General features: G+C 43.6%; 1 protein-coding gene across 2 annotated transcripts in view; it reads left to right on the top strand.

The window, feature by feature from the left end:
* Window positions 1-21607, top strand: part of LOC140428291 (AP-1 complex subunit gamma-1-like) — a 263950-nt gene that overhangs the window by 40436 nt on the left and 201907 nt on the right. For both annotated transcript variants that reach the window (XM_072514604.1, XM_072514603.1), the window contains exons 2-5: window positions 995-1199; window positions 9047-9171; window positions 12555-12696; window positions 17227-17323. In XM_072514604.1, the coding sequence (XP_072370705.1) occupies window positions 999-1199; window positions 9047-9171; window positions 12555-12696; window positions 17227-17323 (565 nt within the window). In that variant the 5' untranslated portion in view covers window positions 995-998. The remainder of the gene's footprint in view (window positions 1-994; window positions 1200-9046; window positions 9172-12554; window positions 12697-17226; window positions 17324-21607) is intronic.

Genomic DNA, 21607 nt, shown 5'->3' with positions numbered 1-21607 from the left:
GAAAGGAGTTTTGTCAGCCTTTCCAGGAGAGTACATTCCTTTAACTAAATACAACTGACTGAGAATGTTAGCAAATTAGTTTGACTCAGTGAAGACGCCTTTGTTGGAAATACCTACTAAACCGGAAAATCAGAAATTAGAGGTCTGGCAAGATTCTTTGAATTAACCTTGTCATTCATAATATTTCAGATGATGAGAATGTTTTAAACATTTTTATTGCATATCTTTGGAACAGAAAATGTACTTCATTACACCACTGTTGCATGCAGTCTTACTTGACAAAGTGTGATTTGACATTTTTAAATTTAAAATTCTGCTTTAATTCTAAAAATAATTTTTTTGGGAGAATATTGAAAGGAACAAAGCTGTGTTAGTACAGTAGAAAGGATATGATTATATTGCTGCTGACAATATGCTGGCTTGATGTGATGGATCATTAAAGACAGTTCTCCACAATCAGCATGTGAAACAAAAAGTATTTGGTGCACTGTAGTTTCATTGGTGAGTCTGTCTTTATTTGTGCACAATAATTCAAAGCTTGGATGATCAAAGAACAGAAGAAGAATTTTTTAAAAAATTGTTCCTGTTGGATCCTTTTTTTCTCCTGTCCTCCCCTCCCAAAGGAGCCAGATCTTGCTCCGGTGCATTCCTATGGGCTTTGCCAGCCAGCCAAGTTATGCCATGCTGAGTTCTTCCCAGTTGAACTAAATGCTGGCAGGTTCCCTGACCATAAAGAGCATCACAACTGCTGGCTACAAACAGATTTATTGGACAACAGTCAGGAATGAAAACATTTTAGAGATGATGCATTAACCATTACAAAAGTAATAGCAGAATTGTGATAAGACAATAAGATGTTTGAGAACAATAATCATTTACATTTAACCATCAGCCCCATTGAGATGACCCATTGAGATGACCTATTAAGTCAAAGTCTTGTCCTTTGTACCCTGCACCCATTTGATGCCAATGGTAACTAGCTTTATCTTTACAGCAAGATGCCAGCTCCTGTTCGATTGCGAGAGCTGATTCGTACTATCCGTGCTGCCAGAACACAAGCAGAAGAGCGGGAAGTCATTCAGAAAGAATGTGCACTCATCAGATCGTCCTTTCGAGAGGAAGACAACACCTACCGTTGTCGAAATGTAGCAAAACTCATCTACATGCATATGCTTGGATACCCAGCACACTTTGGCCAGGTATGTTATAAATCAATTGCCACGGTAACTATAGTTAATGGCAGCGTCATGTATTTGACAACCAACAAACGAGCCACCCAGATTAATCTCACTTTGAAGTGTTTCGTCCATAGTCCTGCAGTTTATAGCATTTGAGGTGGATATCCAGACACTTTTTAAATGAGTTGATGATTTCTGCTTCTACTCTTTCAGGCAATGAGTTCCAGACCCCTACCACCTGCTGGATGAAACTACTTTTTCCCCTCCTCTCGCCCTTTTACCAATCACTAAATCTATGCCCCCGATGTACTAACTTATCTGCTAAGGTAAATAGACCCTTCCCATTCATTTAATCCAGGCATCTCAAATTTCTCCTCGACATTTGTTCTAAGAACACCAAGCCAATCTTTCCTCCTAACATCAATTTCCCAGTCCTGGCAACATGCTTGTAAATTTGCTCTGTCCGCCTCTAATGCAATTAATTACATCCTTTCTGTAATGAGGTGACCAGAACAGTACTCATTCTCGTAACTAATGACTTGTGTAGTTTCAGCATAACCTCCTTGCTCTTATATTCAAGGCAGTTAAACAAAAAGAGTCCATCTGCCTTCTTAATCACCTTATCGAACTATCCTGCTCATTTCAGGGATCTGAGAACGTTCACTCCAAGATCACTCCCTTCCTTTAGAACCTATTGATTTTGTTCCATTTATTGTGTATTCCCTTGCCTTGCTTGATCTTCCCAAATTAATTGCCTCATGCTTCTGGGTTGAATTCCAATTGCCACTTTTCTACCCAGTCAGGTCAGGTCTGTTTTTCCTGAGTTATGATTTTCTTATTTCCCTGTGGGTTTTGTTTGTTAATGCCTGCTTGATGTCAATGAAACAGCAATATAAACCAGTTTTTTAAAAAATAAATAAAAATAAATCTGTTCTAATTTTTTTCTCCCCTTCTGGAAGTAATGGTTCATGTTATACAGGTTCAGGGTGACATTTACTCGTAATGCCTTGCTTGAGAGTAGTTCCGGTGACAGGAATGTGCGGAGCTGACGAGTTCTGGTGACGGGGTTGTTCTGAGTGAATGCGTGAAAGGTGGCTCTCTTCCTGGAAACTTGGAATTAGGCACTTTTAGCCCCAAAATAGGCCGCTGAGCCCTGGAAAATAAGCCCACCTTCCTCCAACACCACCGCAACGAACGAGACATGCCAGGCAACAATTTGAGGAGCCGAAAAGACGTCAGAATCAGTAAAAGCCTGGAGAGGAAGATTGAGGCAATGATGAACACGCGGGGCAACGAGAAATCGGCCGCACCCGAACGGGATGGGCCACCAGGGCATATTTGACTTTGATTTGATTCATTGTCACATGTACCGAAGTACAGTGAAAAGTATTTTTCTGCAGCCGAGGAACGTACACCGTATGTACATAGTAGACACAAGAATAATCAACAGGGAACATTGACAAATGGTACATCGACAAAACAGTGATTAGTTACAGTGTGGAACAAGGGGCCAAACAAAGCAAATACATGAGCAAGAGCAGCATAGGGCATCGTGAATAGTGTTCTTACAGGGAACAGATCAGTCCGAGAGGGAGTCGCTGAGGAGTCTTGTAGCTGTGAGGGAGAAGCTGTTCCTATGTCTGGATATGCGAGTCTTCAGACTTGTGTACCTTCTGCCTGATGGAAGGGTGTGGAAGAAGGCAATGCCTGGGTGGGAGGGGTCTCTGATAATGCTGTCTGCCTTCTTGAGGCAGCGAGAGCGACCGGATTGCCTCACTGGAGACGGAGATAGCAGGATTGGTGGCAACACAAGGGGCACTGAAGGGGAAGGTTGACGACCAAGAAAATCGGTAGAGTTGTCAAAATCTCGCATTGTGGGCGCACTGGGGCTGGAACCCCATGGAATATGTGGCCCAGATTCTGGAAAAGCTGGAGGGGAAAGCTACCCCAAGCCCCCAGAAGTGGACAGAGCCCACAGGTAACTCCGACCAAAGCCGGGGAGCAGCCATGGACCATCATCATGAAACTGCACTGGTACCTAGACCAGGAAAAGAATTTGAACTGGGCTAGGTGCACACTGTCCTGTAAGTGGGAGGGACACTCGATACATGTGTACCAGGACATTGGGGCAGACCTAGCCAAGCACTGAGCGGGATTCAGTGCAGCCAAGGCAGCCCTATACAAAAGCCAGGTGTGGTTTGGGACTGTGTACCCTGCAAAAACTTTGGTGACTTTCCAGGGTAAGGAGTTCTACTTCACCCCACCGGCAGAGGTAGACGACTTGGTGCACAAACACGGACTGGGTAGGCAGCAACACTAGTAGTGAATTTGTACTCTGGTTCCCTCTGTTTAAAAAGAGATGGATAGGGCAGCACGGTGGCACAGCGGTGAGTGCTACTGCCTCACGGCGCCGAGGTCCTAGGTTCGATCCCGGCTCTGGGTCACTGTCCGTGTGGAGTTTGCAATTCTCCCTGTGTTTGTGTGTGTTTCGCCCCCACAACCCAAAGATGGCCACGCTAAATTGCCCCTTAATTGGAAAAAATTAATTGGATACTCTAAATTTAAAAAGACTAATTACGCGGGATAGATCTGCTCGCCTTCCTGAGTCTCCGGAAGGAGGGGGTGAGAGGGTAAAGTACAGAAAGGAGTGGGGAGGGGACACCACACTTTGTGGGTGAATTAGCACAGGGAAGCACGGGGGCGAGGTGGGTGGCATGGCTCAACTCTCGATTGGGAGAGAATGCCTGCAGATGAGATGGGGGTGAGGTGTGGGTGGGGGGGCCCAGGGCTGTGGGAGGGAGGGGCGGACAGGCCCAGGGGAAAAGTAGGGGGCGGGGGCAGGTAGAACATCGGCTGCAACATATCCTCCATGGAGACAACGGAAACGAGGGCACCACAAACTGTGTGTGTGGGGAAGGGGGGGGGGGGGGGGGCAGGGGGGTGGGTGGTAGGGGACAACAACAGAGGGCATAGAGTTTCACTGTACATGGATGAATGACCTGCTCCTCCATATCTCAAACTCCTGGACCAGCATGGAAGGGATAATGAAACTTCTGTGTGTGTGGATATCCTACAAAGGTGCACAAACATGGGAAGCCTGGCCCTCCCAAACCTACACGTCTACCTACTGGGCGGCCACCACAGAAACATTACGGGGATGCCCGCCCTACCAAATACTCAAGGAGCCCCGTGGTAGTTGATGTGTTATATATGTTGGATTAATACGGACTGCAACTCGATGCAGTGTCACTTGAAAACAGGCTTCCAACGCTGTAGATGGTTCAACACTGCTTTATTCAACTTGCTCAGTAATGTACATAGTTGGCTGTGGGTCGACACTCTGTTAATCTAAGCTTGCTAACCTTGGTCTGGCTTGCCCAGACTTGCTCTGTGCCATGTGCAGTAGGTGCTGACTGTACATTGCACCCTGACTGTTGCTGCAGCTATCACCAGTACGAAGAGGCCGAGCCTTCCTGCCTCGTGTGTTTTATGCTGGTAATGTACCCTGTAGTGTCCTGCCTGGTGATTGGTTGTTTTGTATTCTGTGTGGTGATTGGTTCCTGTGTGTGCCCATCACTGCCTGTCTGTATCACATTGAGCATGAGTGCATATTATGACATCTCCCCTTTTTAAATAAATTTTGGATGCTTGTGGCTGTGTGCTTGTATTTACATATGTGACTGTGCAAAATGGTGAGTGAGTGAACATATATACATGGGAAGATGTCTATCATGCATACACAGAACAAGGTGAACAAAATTTACATAGTTAAAGTCTATAGGTCCAGTCTTTGTGGTGGGTGACAGATTCTGTCGACTGCCTCAGAGGTGGCGGGGGGGTCGCCGGCGTCTCGACAGGCGGGATTGCTGCCAGATTGGCGGGCTCGTGGTTTGAAATGTCCGGAGGAGGTGTCTCGACATACGGAGGAGTGTGGTCAGGTGGTGGTGGGCAGACAACTTTGCGCAGTGCCCTTCTGTTGCGCCTGAGAATGGAGCCATCAGCCATGTGGACAATGAAAGACCTGGGGGCAGCCTGTTGTACAACAACAGCTGGGGCTGACCAACCTCCCTCAGGCAGCTTGATGTGAACAACATCTTCTGGAGCCAGCACAGGCAAATCAGTGGCATGAGCATCATAAGTGATCTTCTGCTGGTCCCTGAGTCGTGGCACTTTTCTTAGCACCGTGAGGTGATCAAGGTCTGGAACGTGGATGGCTGGAACAGTTGTCTGCAGGTTGCGATTCATGAGTAGTTGAGCCGGAGACAGACCAGTCGACAGAGGGGTTGCCCTGTATGCCAACAGTGCAAGGTTAAAATCAGATGCAGAGTCTGCAGCCTTGCAGAGCAGCTGCTTGACAATGTGGACCCCTTTTTCCTCCACCTCGTTTGACTGCGGGTAATGGGATTGGATGTGACATGTTTGAAGTAGTAAAATTGTGCAAAGTTGGACCACTCTTGGCTGTGGAAACATGGACCGTTGTCGCTCGTCACTGAGTGGTATACCGTGCCTGGCAAACGTCTCCTTGCATGCCTTGATGACTGATTTTTGACGTGAGGTCCGACAGTTTCACAACTGGGTAGTTCGAAAAGTAATCGATCAGAAGTACATAGTCACGCCCATTTGCGTGAAAGAGGTCTATTCCCACCTTGGACCACGGAGAGGTCACGAGCTCATGTTGTATCTCCTTGGGCTGAGATGGTTGGAATCTCTGGCATGTGATGGCAATTGAGGACCATGTTGGAGATGTCCTGGCAAGCCAGACCAAGGTTAGCAAGCTTAGATTAATAGAATGTCGACCCACAGCGAACTTCTATGTACATTACTCGGCAAGTTCAATAAAGCAGTGTTGAACCATCTACAGCGTTGGAGGCCTGTTTTCAAGTGATATTGCATCCAGTTGCAGTCCGTGTTAATCCAACATACATAACAGATCATGGTACCAGGAAACTATTAACTCTAACGGACCTACACTCGAGTAAATCTGAAACAACCGGAAGGCAAGTAGCAAACAGCCAGCGGTATGGTCGGATGCTGTGAGGTGTTGGAGGAACTTCTTTCTGAAGACTCTCCAATTGGCGCTGAGGTTGCCAGAGATCCGGAGCTGCAGAGGGGCCTGGATCTTTTCCATACCGCTGGCTGTTTGCTACTTGCTTTCCGGTTGTTTCCGATTTACTCAAGGTAGGTCCGTTATGAGCATGAGTGCATATTATGACAATAGTAACCACGCTTTGGCTTAACTGAAATGTACACCATCTGCAACAACCACCGGTTTGCTTCCACAATACTGGACAGCACCTTCAAAATGTGGCAATGGGTCGAGGGGACTCAGACGGCAAAGATAAGATTTGAGGGTTGGGGAGCCATGATGCATTCTTTATGCCACTGGTTACTGCAAAGGCATTGGACACCTCTACAGGCACAACTCCCCTCCCTATGTCCAACCGTGCTATCATGCAGTTGACAAAGGATGTTAAAAAACCTGTTTGGGTGTCCTATATTGGGGAGGATCTGCCTTAGACTACGTTGACTTTTACTGTCAAAAACATTACTTAGGTCTGTGAACAACATGGGTAAGTCCTGATGTTTCTCTCTCCGCTTTTCTTGTAGTTTGTCTTGCTGCAAGCGCCATATCAGCTATCCCGCAGTTAACCCTAAAACCACACTGATTCCAGGAGGGTATCATCTATGGTTATGTCTAGTAAACAATTTCATAGGATCGTTGTAAAGATTTTTTCTGAGAGAAGACTTATTTCCTGATAGTCACCACTACATTTTTTTGGATTCTGTTTGCTTCCACATCTTGTCTGTTAGCATCCTTAAGATCCTGAGCAGCATTTTTCCTGATCTCTGATGCTGTTGGAGATAGCAATAAGATTGTTAAATTATGTACTGTTTCACTTCCCAATATATGCTGGGATGTCATCTGGGCAACGGCTTTGCTTTATTAGGTTGATTTGATTGCTGTTATCACCTCTTCTTGGAAGGAGGAAAAATAGGTGTCCTTTCTCAGATAACTGTTCCATTTGATGCAAAAAATCTGCTAAAATGTGGGAATCTCTGAGCTGGGTGAAGCACTTGCGCCATCTTTCTCAAATGCTGCTCTATCAGTGATTGAATTCATTTCCATCAGCTGTTAGGATCATAGATTATCATAGAATTTACAGTGCAGAAGGAGGCCATTCAGCCCATTGAGTCTGCACCGGCTCTTGGAAAGAGCACCCTACCCAAGGTCAACACCGCCACCCTATCCCCATAACCCAGTAACCCCACCCAACACTAAGGGCAATTTATCATGGCCAATCCACCTAATCCGCACATCTTTGGACTGTGGGAGGAAACCGGAGCACCCGGAGGAAACCCACGCACACACGGGGAGGATGTGCAGACTCCGCACAGACAGTGACCCAAGCCAGAATCGAACCTGGGACCTTGGAGCTGTGAAGCAATTGTGCCATCCACAAGGCTACCGTGCTGCCCCTATGAAAGCAGTTGCAGCAGGTGGACCAGATGACAGTCTTCAACACATTGTAAAAACATGGATCATTCTTGGTTGCTATCTGTGGAGCTGCTAGAAGACTTGAATGTGCAAGCTGTTTCTGTACAAGAAGTGGGCAGATGTTTTCATCATTCTCATATGTTTTGGTACTTGCAGTATTCCAGCATATCTACTGAAGTCTTGAAAATCTGATCACTGTTTCCATCATCTGCTGCACCACTCAGGAGAGGAAGCTTAAACTGCACAGTGGTATCAAGTTGTGTAGTAAGATCAAATGCAATAGTAGGGTTCTTAAGGAGCTTCACATCAACTCTAGCTGTGATGGCAAGTTGATTTATGATTTGTCTTAATCTTTAGACTCCGCTTAGTGCAGGTCAGGTGGTGATCTGACCAGCAATATTACTCCTCGCATGTTGAGAGTTATTTTGTCATCAGCCTTTCTCTTCTGTCTGTCCAACACATAGTTGAGAAGATGCCAGTGTTTAGATCGTGGATGTTGCCAGGTTGTCTTGCATTTTCCTTTTAGGCGGAACATTGCATTAGCTATAGCAAGGCCATGCTTAGCACACCGCATAAGTGATGGTGACTATGTAGATTAACCAGATGGCAACACACTAGGAAAACACCTTCCTGGCATGTGACACTCCCTCTGGGAGTGGATCTGAACAACAAAACATTACAGCTGCAGTTATAAACCTGAACAACTCAATATTGTGGCAGTACTGGAAGGTACTAGCCAAAGTGGTAACTGTTAAACTCGTGAACAGCTGTGCAAGAGCAACACACTGCACAGGAAACTGTTTTACTCTTATAGAAACTATCTCGATTCACGAGGCCCAAATTTATAAATGAATTCTACTGGCCTTCACTTCAATTGCAATAACATAGGTGAACATACTTTCAAGAACTTCTGCACACTATAGATCTAATCTAAAAACATGGATAATTTTATGGCCTTTAATCCGTCTTGCTCTCCTGAAGTAAATGACAGTTTTGAATTATACAGCACGTTCAACATAGAAAAATGCATCCCAAGGCTCTTTGTTGAGGTGTGAGAAAAGAAAAAGGAGACTGACCCGAAATAGGGAGGTATTAAGAGGGATGTTTAAAATCTAGAATAGGTGAATTTTAAGAGTGGAATGTGAGAGTTATGTAGTGGAGGGGAAGTACGCTAGAAATTAAACTATTCGGTCATCTTAATACTTCACACTTGTCACTCAATACTTCCATGTCTGCCTCTTCACATTTTAAATTAGGAACACACAATGTTGGCAATACCAAATAAATTACCATTGAAATGGGAGGACCCCATTGATTTGAGCCATATTTTAAAATTTGAGGTTTAATATGTTTTTGTCTCATTTTTGAACAGCTTGAATGTTTAAAGCTAATAGCGTCTCAGAGATTCACAGACAAGCGGATTGGTTATCTTGGAGCTATGCTTCTACTAGACGAGAGACAAGATGTCCACTTACTGATGACAAACTGCCTTAAGAAGTAGGTACTAATGTAAATGGTTCTAAATTATCCCATTCAAACTTCATTTGCTATCACACCATAACCTGGCCGGTTAGTTTGAAATAATTTCTAGCTGTTCACTTACGAGGAATAAATTTAACTCCCTGAATTTTATTCCCTTTATTCACCGGTACCAGAAGTCCTACAATATCTAATTCAGGTGAACTTTCTTTCATTGTTTTTGAGCTTTGACAGTGCTAGTCAGTAGCCTTGTGGATTGTGGCGTACATCATAACCAATCTGATGCTGCTTTTGCCAACATATGTATTGATCAACAATCAGAAGTGAGGAACCTGGCTAATTTCTTCTTGGCACTCTCTAGAGTAAGAGTGCTTCGGGTACCCCAACTACTGACCTGGCAAGATGTATTAAATCATTTGAATCTGAGCCCTCTAGTGAATATAACTTATTGGTCCTCTGGGCAATGCTTTTGGTTTAAAAGTGAGCTAGTAGATAAGAATTTCAATCCCCAAGTCTGGCAAGCACCCCAAAGAATCTTCCAGTTACTAATTTTTCTTCTGTCCATGTGTTATAAGTTGCTAGAGAGGATCATCTTGCATCGTATCCAACCAAGTATGGAGGATACACAATCCATAGACCAAGATGGATTCTGTAAGGAGCGTAGCACAGAAGACCAGGTATTTGCCCTCACCAACCATATCGAAACTGGCTTTCAAAAGCACCTGAAAACTGGTGTCATCCACCTCGATCTCATTGTAGCTTATGACACTGTGTGGCTTTTGAAAGCCATTTTCGATGTGGGTGATGAGAGCAAGTAACCTTGTCTTCTGTGCTGTGCTCCTTATGGAATCCAGCTTGGTCGATAGAAGAAGCAGGACCTGTGGCACAACAAAGTCCAGAATCAGGACTTGGTTGATGATTCCGCATTGGAAATCCCAGGCTTCGACCTCACATGCAGCAAATGGATCATACTGAACACCAGGTTTCGCACTGGAGTCAGATCCTGCCACAGCAACCTCTTTCATTGAGGACACCATGACTCACCCCTGTGCAACTGGCAAAGTGCAAATCATGGTTTGTATAATTGACAAATGCCCTGCCCTGTACCTCTGTGATGGTCTCACTGGCCTACACCAGGCTGATGAGGTTGCCAATTGGCTGAAGAATTTCAAATTGACATATAGCTGTTCTTCAGTGCATACAATAGTAGTAGTAGCATTTGAACATTGTTAAATATTACAGATATTGAAAGTTTCACTCTAAATTGACAGGTAGTAGTATTATAAATGCCAGCACATCAGAGTATTGAATGGTGGAATGATGCAATGCAGGTTGAATTATAACGCAATTAAGCAAATGGTGCCCGTGATTTTAAAAAAATGAAACCTTGTTTAAATCTGTGCGCCCATCTAAAATCAGGAATGAACTGTACAATAAATGATGCCAATGCAATCAATGGGAGAGGAAAGCTGTAGAGATCTGAGCAGGTATAGTCACAGATTTCTGCAGACAAGAAGAAAACGGAGTATAGAATTGAACTAATTGAACACCGATATTCATAAAATGCTTTGTGCTTCACATACCATCAGGGATCAATGCTTTACACTGATCAAATGTGCAGGACTCCTTTCTAACTAAATATGCAAGAAGCCCAAAAAAGGGATATTTGCTACTCGATGGAGGAATTTAAAAAAATAAAAATTTAGAGTTGCCAATTATGTTTTTTCCAATTAAGGGCCGATTTAGCATGGCCAATCCACCTACCCTGCACATCTTTGGGTTTCCCAATCTTTGGGTTGTAGGAGTGAGACCCACGCAGATACGGGGAGAATGTGCAAACTCCACATGGGCAATGACCCGGGGGTCCGAGATCGAACCCTGGTCCACATGCGGCAGAAGTGCTAACCATTGCGCCACCATGCCGTCTACTAGATCTAGCAATTTTGAATGAGCCAGAGCAGATAAAAAAAATTGGGGAACATCTAGGCAATAGTAAATGAATATATACCCTTTAAGATAATTGAGATTGCAAGTATGATGCATATGGTAACAAGATTGGAGTTGAGAACGGAACGTGGGAAAATAAAATGGGCAACAATATTGTTGCAGTGGTGTAGAAACTCAAAAGAAATATTTAAAACTGTTCAACAGAGCCCAGGAAAAAAGACCATGCCATATGCCAATGAGTCACCATGGATGAATAAAGATACAGGAGGAAAGTAAGGGTACGGATGGAGATGTCCACAAAGTGTATGGATAGCAAGGGAGAGCATGACAAGAGAATACACAAAGAAATTAGAAGAGAACTGATTCGGAGAGAAAAGGGGAACGACAAAATTTACATTGCCCTGGGTCTCTGGATTAGTAGTCCAGTGACTGTGTGCACAACATCTCATTGCTGTTGTGGAGTTTGCTGTGTGAAATTTGACTGCTGCTTTTCATAAATTAAAACAGTGACTAAACTTTTAAAAATACTTCATTGACCGCAAAAGGTTTCTGGTAGTCATGAAAAACGTTGCAAAATGCAAGTCTATGTTTTTCTATCAGTCTGATCATGTGGCTCTGGAAAGGGTGCAAACATTATTCAAAGTGATACCAGAAATGTGGGGACAGAAGGGTTGGGTTTCTTTTTCTCCTGAAAAGAGAAGACTGGGTTAATCTTTGAGATCTTTAAAATTACAAAAGGTTTTGATGGAGTCGGAATAGGTGGAATGTTACTGCTTATTTATCTGAAATAGACCAGGAAAATCAGTCTTGCCCTTTCATGCCGAGTCAACCTTACTGACGGGAAAAACAGAATGGCATTAGAAAATGCCACTGGACAGGATAAGACCGCCCTACTAGAGATGTGCTAAGTGATTTTGAGGTGGCAATTGAGAAAGAATTGGGGATAAATAGCACATTTTGGAAATCTGTTTTCATTTCCAAAATACACTCATTTTGCTGTCATCTAATCCTTTATTAGGCAGCACGGTAGCACAACTGGATAGCACTATGGCTTCACACCGCCAGGGTCCCAGGTTCAATTCCCCGCTGGGTCACTGTCTGTGCGGAGTCTGCACGTTCTCCCCGTGTCTGCGTGGGTTTCCACCGGGTGCTCCGGTTTCCTCCCACAGTCCAAAGACGTGCAGGTTAGGTGGATTGGCCATGCTAAATTGTCCTTAATGTCCAAAAAGGTTAGGAGGGGTTATTGGGTTATAGGGATAGGGTGGAGGTGAGGGCTTAAGTGGGTTGGTGCAGACTCGATGGGCCGAATGGTCTCCTTCTGCACTGTATGTTCTATGTTCTTTGTTCTATTAACAATATTTTATAGTTGTAATTTTGTCAAGAATGAAGTGAATTGTGAATTTTGCAGTTAATAGTTTTATAAATGTGCCAATATGTTTTGTGCTTCTCTACAGTGACTTGAGCCACAGTACGCAGTTTGTCCAAGGGCTGTCTCTGTGTACACTGGGCTGCATGGGGTCATCAGATATGTGCAGAGATCTGGCTGGAGAGGTGGAAAAACTGTTGAAAAACTCCAATTCATACATCCGTAAAAAGGTGAGTCAGTCAGTCAGAGAGTCAGTCAGTCTCTCCCTCCCTCCCTCTCTCTCTCTTTTTCTCTCTCTCTCTCTCTCTCTCTCTCATCTCCTCCCGCCCCCTTCCTTCGCGACTACTGCTTCAAATCTAGCTCGTTAACCAAGTGTTTGGACACCTGTCCTAATGTATGCTTCTTTGACTTGTCAGTTTTTCGTATTGCGCTCCTGTGAAGTTCTCAGGGATGTTCAACTGCATTAGAAGCACAACTTGAATGCAAGTCATTATAGAGAGTGCTTTCAAGTGAATTTAACTGTCCAAAAGTAATTGGATTTGCTTTGTAAATATACCCCAGCTTGTATTAAAAGTTGATTTGGTTGTCTTCGCTGCTGAGCTGTTTCGGCTATTTTAAAGCAGTCAAAGAGCATCAGCATGATAAAATTTGTAAATGCAAAAAATAGTATTATTTGGCAAGTTGCATGGTGGAAAGACTGAATGTTCGTGATTGCATAATTGGTCAAATAAATAATTTATTTCCACACCCAAAAGTAAAGTCCAAAACCTGAGTGCAAGGGAACAAAATTGAGGTGGATAGCAAATTACTTTAAAAATAGTGCTGAATAAAAAGAGTTGCAGCAACACTTTATTCGAACAACCCAACAGCATGGTAGCAGCAACACGTGTTGAAAAGTGCAAGAGGAATGGTACAACTCTGAGAACAGATCATTTCATAGAAACAGTTTTCGTGTTAGAAAATGGAACTTACCAGTGCTGGAAGTTTGAATCAAGCAGAAAATGCTGGAAATGCACCCATCAGATCAAGCAGTATTTTGGGGAGAACTGGTTTCACAAAAGGATCCATTGCCAAAGGGTTTGCAGGGAAAATATTAACTTTTCTCAAAAGTTGCTGCCTGATCAGCTGAATATTTTCAGCATGTTCTATGGTTCAGGGTTACTTTAGATACCCTTCTTAGGAATTATTAGAGGGAGTCCAGAAGCCCAAAGGTGGAAGCAATTCTTCAGGAATGGCCTTACAGTCTTGGTGCTTTTTACTTCAGCCGTTTAATTCCTGGTGGATATGCCCCACGGCCAGTTTTTAATGACTCAAGCTGCAAATGTGAAGTGAAGACAGAGTTCCCTATTCGTTCATGAGAATAAATTATATCACATGTGAAAACCTGGATATCCATTTCAGAGCATTTAATGATTGGGGGGGGGGGGGAAAGAGGAAGAAACAGGACTCATTGCGATTGGTGCACTGACATTTCAGCCACTTTTGCTCCCGAAGTAAAGATTTCCGAAGCTCAGGAGTCCAGTAAATCTGCCTAGCTCATTTAGTTCCCATATCCAAATAAGGTTGATTACAGTTTAAGTTTCTCCACAAATATTTAAGGTTCAGTTGTGGGAAAAGTGAGCTCCAGTAAATGGTAAACGTACTTTCAGCTATCTGAGATAGTAAAACTGGAATTATAGCTGTATTCCAGACCAAACCGTGCAGCTAAATGTGTGGCACACACTTTGCAGAGACACAAGTGAAACATGAGGGAAAAGAAGTTTGGAGTTTGAGTAATTTGATCAGCATTTCAGGACAAGCCCCTCTTCCAAATAGGTAATGGTTCTCACCATTACACCATTGTGCAAGAAGCTATAAGGTCTGGTCCAGCATGTGAGATGAGTTTCAGGCAGAAAAAGCTAGGTTTTTTCTCTGGATAAAGGGAAAGGAAATACTGAACCCTTCACTGGTGCTCGTTAAAAGCTTGGAAAAACAGGGTGTGCTTGTTGAACATTTGCCCCTTGATTACAGGAAAAGCCAAACTTGCAGAAAAACAATTCCGGGAAATCTCCAAAGAGAATCAAGAGCTAAAGCCCAGAAAGGGATCAATCATCATGTCACCCAGAGGCTTATGAATAAAAGTACATGGCAGGGACTGAAATTGTAATGCAACATAAACAGACCTGGTTAAATAATTAACATTTATTTACTATCAATTAGACACATTGCAATAAAACTATGGTACCGATGTATATCTCAGTAAATAGAGAAGAGTCATCACTATGACATTCTCCTCAGTACACTGAACCAAAAGATATGCTCAAACTTTAATAGGCCAGCTTAGATTGAGCAGCTGCTGAACTAAAAGATGCCCAATATTTTTTGGGTAGGTGATTTTTACAACAGGGAATAAAGGTAAAATAGTTATACCTTTACACCCAACAATTTGTATATGTCTGGTGCACATTGCAGAAAATAAAATAATTGCTTTACAGGGAAGTCATTAAAAGGTTGCCAAGCTTAAAGAATAAGTGTTCCTAAAAATATGACCAGAGATAAGCTTGAAGTAGGGTTAAAGAAGGAAGGGTAGGTGGCGAGGCAGAATAGTTTAAAGATGGTTTTTCTGAGAATCAGAGGCTATAGGCAGTTGAAGACAGATGGGGAGTTCACAAGGGACCAATCAGAAGAACGGAGTTTAATTTGGACGATTGTGTCAATGGAGGAGAGCAGGGCATGGCTCAATGGAGATTAAAGATAAGAATTTCAAATTCAAGCCTCTGGGTTTCAGGAGCCAGCGTAAGTCAATGAACACAGCAGTGACCTGTGAGTGGTCTACAGAGAGTTTACAATTAATTCATTTATGGGAATGTTCAGGATGTGAAGCTGGCCTAGAGAGTGTGGGAATAGATAAATCTTGAGATTAAAAAGGTATGAATTAAAGTTTCACCAAGTATTTAACTTCTCCAGTTGCCATGAAACCTTGGCTCTGACGAGATGTTTTACATACATGCCCCTATAGTTTCAAAATAGTGCTACTCTAGCCTTCTATGTCATGAAGCTGCAGGGGAACAATTCAGAGACATAGGGTGGGATTCTCCGTTGGCTGAAGGCAAAATTGTGAAACGCAGTTGGGCAGAGAATAGGTTCTGTGCTAAAATCGCAACGGGCGCCGATTTGACACCAAATCGTAATTCTCCGTCACCTCGACAGCAGCGTCAATGCGGTCCAGAACCCACGTACAGTAAACACAGTTTGCATACCTCCGATGCTCTGCCTCCGATGGGCTGAGTTCCCGATAGCCCGGTTCACTTGTGCTTTTAAAAATTGTGAAACCAGCATCGTGGCTGCTGCGGGAGAGAGAGGGGGTACGGGAAGTGTTTGACATCGCCATAATGTGCTAACTACTGTGCCACTGTGGGGGGTGGACGGGCAGGGAATCACGGACCCTGTGAATGCACCATTTTTAATTGGAATCTATTGTGTTCCACATGGCGCTGGTGCTGGCCCCTCCACATTTGCTGAATCGATCCAAGTTCGGCGCCAGCTTTGCTGTTGTGAAAGTCCATGAATTCTGCGTCGGCGTCGACACTTAGTCTCAGAAAATCTTGCCCACTATCTTCAACCTGGTTGAGTTATCAAATTATTTTCACTTTTACTGAGCTGTGTTTCACATTGTTCTGGATGTTATGGAATTGTTTTGCAATGTAGACAAGGATATCATTCTGTTTTGGACTTACCATTAAAAAAAGGAACAAATACTGTTTTCATGTATGGATCGATCTGTCCGGACTGAACGCAGAACAATACTTTCACTGTACCTCGGTACATGCGACAAATCAAATCCAATTGCTATTTATTCTAGTTTGTTCTATGGAATTACACATGTTACATTTGCTTTCAGAGATGCAGTGATTAATATGTTGATCTAGCTTTCTGTCCTTAGTTTTGAACAGTGTTTACTTATGCCTGAATAGAAATTGCTGCTATATGTTTACCCACCCCAATAATCCACAAATGACTCTCGGCATTTGGATGGGGTTCTGCAACTCCTGACAGTGTGGAAGAACTTTTCTAAATCCCTGATGAGGATCACAGCTATTATGTATTAAGAATCCCAGGCAGCAGCGGGTACTGATTCATGAAGTTGCACTGGCCATTGGTAGCATCACAAAGTTCCTCCTTTCACCTCTGTATCCTTTGAACAGGGGATATAAATGTTCTTTCTGTAATGTCCAACCAATCAAATGATATTCAACAGGAACATGTAGTGATAGAAGTCATAGCGATCTAAATTTTTCATGATATGGAGATGCCGGCGTTGGACTGGTATAACTCTTCACTTGCCTAGAACGTATGCGGCTCTATCAACACTCAAGAAGCTTGACACCACGTAGGACAAAGCAGTCTGCTTTATCTGCACCCCATCCACCAATTTAAATATTCACTTCCTTCACCACTAATGCAGTGAGAAGTCTTACAACACCAGGTTAAGTCTGAGGAAGGAGCAGTGCTCCGAAAACTAGTGATTCGAAACAAACCTGTTGGACTTTAACCTGGTGTTATAAGACTTCTTACAAAATTTTTCATGTGATTTACTAATTCTGCCTATGTGGCCATATAGTGCATATGAAGTTATCGTGTACATCAGATTTCATAGTGGTTTATTAAAATATAAAAACTTGGTACTCTTATGCTTTTGTCTTTTTTATCAAGAATTTCAAAAGTTTGATAGTGCCGGATGCTTAAAGAAATGACTCACTGTTGATTTGTCTTGTTCACAGGCTGCATTGGCTGCTGTTCATGTTATCAGGAAAGTACCAGAGCTGCTGGAGATGTTTCTGCCTGCCACAAAAAACCTCCTTAATGATAAGAATCATGGTATGTGGCCCATGTGTAATTTGAACAAAAACACTGCTTTGGTAGATAATAGCTTGCATACCACTCTCACCTTTCTGTTGCAATCTATCTTTTGTGAGCTCGTATAGGCTCGATGAGGGTACAAACCAGAAAGGCGTTAGTGAATCATTTTTTGGCAAATTAATCCAGTAAGAAAATCAATATGTTGGCGCGCACACATTTTTGTGACAATTTTTCTAATGAATTTCAAATGTTCAGAAAATAAAGAATTGAAAAGCTCAGAGCAATGCTGCAATGGAGAAGTAATAAGGATGAGTAGAATAGAAGTGAGTAATTGCATGACTAAAGAATTCAGCTGCCAAGACCCTCGATACACTCAGTCACAGTGTGAGTGAGTGTCATCCAACCATAAGGTGGTTGCACAACCTTGAAAACATTATTTGGTACTTGTGCTGGAAATACTCAACAGGTCTGGAGAGCATCAGTAGAGAGACAAACAGTTAATGCTTCATGTCAAATATGACTTCAGAACTGAAAGAGGCAGAACTGAAAGAGGTAGAAATGTAAAAAAACTAAATACTGTGAATGCTGAACATTTGAAATGACATCCTTTTAAATTTCAGGAGTTTAAATTAAGCTAGAATTGTGCAGTGTAGGTTAACAAGGGCTGTCCCACCCACTCACATAACTGGTTGGCAGTTAAGTGTCAGTCACTTAAATCTACCTTCATCTAAAAGCAGGTGGGGGAGGGGAGTCAATTCAGGACAGCTTAAAAAGAGCAACTTGTAAACTCTCTCCCAGTGAGCCAGAGAAGACACAGCCAGAGTGAGACAGAACCAAGAGTGAGTTTGGGAATTTGAATCTAGGTGGGAATTCAAAGCTGGGTGGGGAGGAGGTGCTTTTTATCCCTGGTAAGTGACTGGTGAATCGTGTTTCTGTTTTCTTTTTCTTTTCATTGGGGCTGTTTAGCACAGGGCTAAATCGCTGGCTTTTAAAGCAGACGAAGGCAGGCCAGCAGCACGGTTCGATTCCCGTAACAGCCTCCCCGAACAGGCGCCGGAATGTGGCGACTCGGGGCTTTTCACAGTAACTTCATTTGAAGCCTACTTGTGACAGTAAGCAATTTTCATTTCATTTTCAGTCATATTTATTATTTTTTCTTCTTCGTCGTTTATTTATTTATTTAATTTGGGGGGGGAAATTGTAATTGTTGAAGTTAACCGAAGGTTTAAGACATGGCAGGAGATCTCAGACCCGTGTCATGCTCCTCGTGTGCGATGTGGGAGCTCGGACAAGTCCACTGACCCTGGCTCCTTCACGTGCAAGAAGTGTGTCCAGTTGCAGCTCCTGTTAGACCGCTTGATGGCTCTGGAGCTGCGGATGGACTCACTTTGGAGCATCCGCGATGCTGAGGACGTCGTGGATAGCACGTTTAGCGAGTTGGTCACACCGCAGGTGAAAGGTACTGAGGGAGATAGAAAATGAGTGACCAAAAGACAGAGCAAGAGTAGGAAGGCAGTGCAGGTGTCCTGCGGTCACCTCCCTGCAAAACAGGTATACCGCTTTGGATACTGTTGAGGGAGATGGCTCACCAGGGGAAGGCAGCAGCAGCCAGGTTCATGGCACCGTGGCTGGCTCTGCTGTACAGCTGGGCAGGAAGAAGAATGGTAGGGCTATAGTGATAGGGGACTCAATTGTAAGGGGAATAGACAGGCGGTTCTGCTGACGCAATCGAGACTCCAGGATGGTATGTTGCCTCACTGGTGCAAGGGTCAAGGATGTCTCGGAGCGGCTGCAGGACATTCTGGGGGGGGGGGGGGGGAAGAGAGGGTGAACAGCCAGTTGTGGTGCACATAGGCACCAACGATATAGGTAAAAAAACGGGACGAGGTCCTACAAGCTGAATTTAGGAGTTGGGAGTTAAACTAAAAAGTAGGACCTCAAAGGTAGTAGCCTCAGGATTGCTACCAGTGCCACGAGCTAGTCAGAGTAGGAATGTCAGGATAGATCGGATGAATGCGTGGCTTGAGAGATGGTGCAAGAGGGAGGGATTCAAATTCATGGGACATTGGAACCGTTTCTGGGGGAGGTGGGACCAGTACAAACCAGACGGTCTGCACCTGGGCAGGACTGGAACCGATGTCAGGGGGGGGGGGGGGGGGGGGGGGGGTTGCTAGAGCTGATGGGGAGAGTTTAAACTAATGTGGCAGGGGGAATGGGAACCGATGCAGGAAGTTGGAAGGTAGTAAAACAGGGACAGAAACAAAAGGCAGTAACGGGGAAAGTGTAAGGCAGAGAAGCCATAGTCAAAAATCAAGAAGGGCGCCAGTACAAGGTACAGTGACTGAGGGGAGCTCGGTGAATAGGACCAGGAATACTAAAAGGAATAAAACGGGAAGTGAAAACATTAATGGTAAGCGACGCGGCAGGTTGTTACATGAAGATATGGGTTCAACGACAAGGAAAATTAGGAGAAAGGTTAAGAGGAAATATGACTTGGGAGAGGTTACTGATCGAGGTGTTAAGATTCAGAACAGAGGTTAAAAAAGCCAACATAAGTGTACTTTACCTGAATGCTCGTAGTATTCGGAATAAGGTAAATGAGTTGATGGCGCAAATCATCGTGAATGACTGATTTAGTGGCCATTACTGAAACATGGTTAAAGGGGATGGTCACGACTGGGAGTTAAATATCCGAGGGTATCAAACTATTCGGAAGGACAGAGTGGATGGTAAGGGAGGTGGTGTAGCTCTGTTATTTAAGGATGACATCCGGGCAACAGTAAGGGATGACATCGGTGCTATGGAGGATAAGGTTGAATCCATTTGGGTGGAAATCAGGAATAGTAAGGCGAAAAAGTCACTGATAGGAGTAGTCTATAGGCCACCAAATAGTAACATTATGGTGGGGCAGGCAATAAACAAAGAAATAACTGATGCATGTAGAAATGGTACAGCAGTTATCATGGGGGATTTTAATCTACATGTCGATTGGTTTAACCAGGTCGGTCAAGGCAGCCTTGAGGAGGAGTTTATAGAATGTATCCGCGATAGTTTCCTAGAACAGTACGTAATGGAACCTACGAGGGAACAAGCGGTCCTAGATCTGGTCCTGTGTAATGAGACAGTATTGATTCAGGATCTCATAGTTAGGGATCTTCTCGGAAGGAGCGATCACAATATGGTGGAATTTAAAATGCAGATGTAGGGTGAGAAGGTAAAATCAAGCACTAGTGTTTTGTGCTTAAACAAAGGAGATTACAATGGGATGAGAGAAGAACTAGCTAAGGTAGACTGGGAGCAAAGACTTTATGGTGAAACAGTTGAGGAACAGTGGAGAACCTTCCAAGTGATTTTTCACAGTGCTCAGCAAAGGTTTATACCAACAAAATGGAAGAACGGTAAAAAGAGGGAAAATCGACCGTGAATATCTAAGGAAATAAGGGAGAGTATCAAATTGAAGGAAAAAACAAACAAAGTAGCAAAGATCAGTGGGAGACTAGAGGACTGGGAAATCTTTAGGGGGCAACAGAAAGCTACTAAAAAAGCTATAAAGAAGAGTAAGATAGATTATAAGAGTAAACTTGCTCAGTATATAAAAACAGATAGTAAAAGTTTCTACAAATATATAAAACAAAAAAAGAGTGGCTGAGGTAAATATTGGTCCTTTAGAGGACGAGAAGGGAGATTTAATAATGGGAGATGAGGAAATGGCTGAGGAACTGAACAGGTTTTTTGGGTCGGTCTTCACAGTGGAAGATACAAATAACATGCCAGTGACTGATGGAAATGAGGCTATGACAGGTGAGGACCTTGAGAGGATTGTTATCACCAAGGAGGTAGTGATAGGCAAGCTAGTGGGGCTAAAGGTAGACGAGTCTCCTGGACCTGATGGAATGCATGCCAGAGTGCTAAAAGAGATGGCTAGGGCAATTGCAAATGCACTAGTGATAATTTACCAAAATTCACTAGACTCTGGGGTGGTCCCGGCGGATTGAAAATGAGCAAACGTGACACCACTGTTTAAAAACTGAGGTAGGCAGAAAGAGGGTAATTATAGGCCAGTGAGCTTAACTTTGGTAGAAGGGAAGATGCTGGAATCTATCATCAAGGAAGAAATAGCGAGGTATCTGGGTGGAAATTGTCCCATTGGGCAGACGCAGCATGGGTTCATAAAGGGCAGATCGTGCCTAACTAATTTAGTGGAATTTTTTGAGGACATTAACAGTGCGGTAGATAACGGGGAGCCAATGGATGTGGTATATCTGGATTTCCAGAAAGCCTTTGACAAGGTGCCACACAAAA

Source organism: Scyliorhinus torazame, chromosome 8 (genome assembly GCF_047496885.1).
Source record: "Scyliorhinus torazame isolate Kashiwa2021f chromosome 8, sScyTor2.1, whole genome shotgun sequence".
Classification (NCBI taxonomy): domain Eukaryota; kingdom Metazoa; phylum Chordata; class Chondrichthyes; order Carcharhiniformes; family Scyliorhinidae; genus Scyliorhinus; species Scyliorhinus torazame.
The sequence above is the reverse complement of the archived record's forward strand: the minus strand, read 5'-3'. Positions and strand labels throughout refer to the sequence as shown.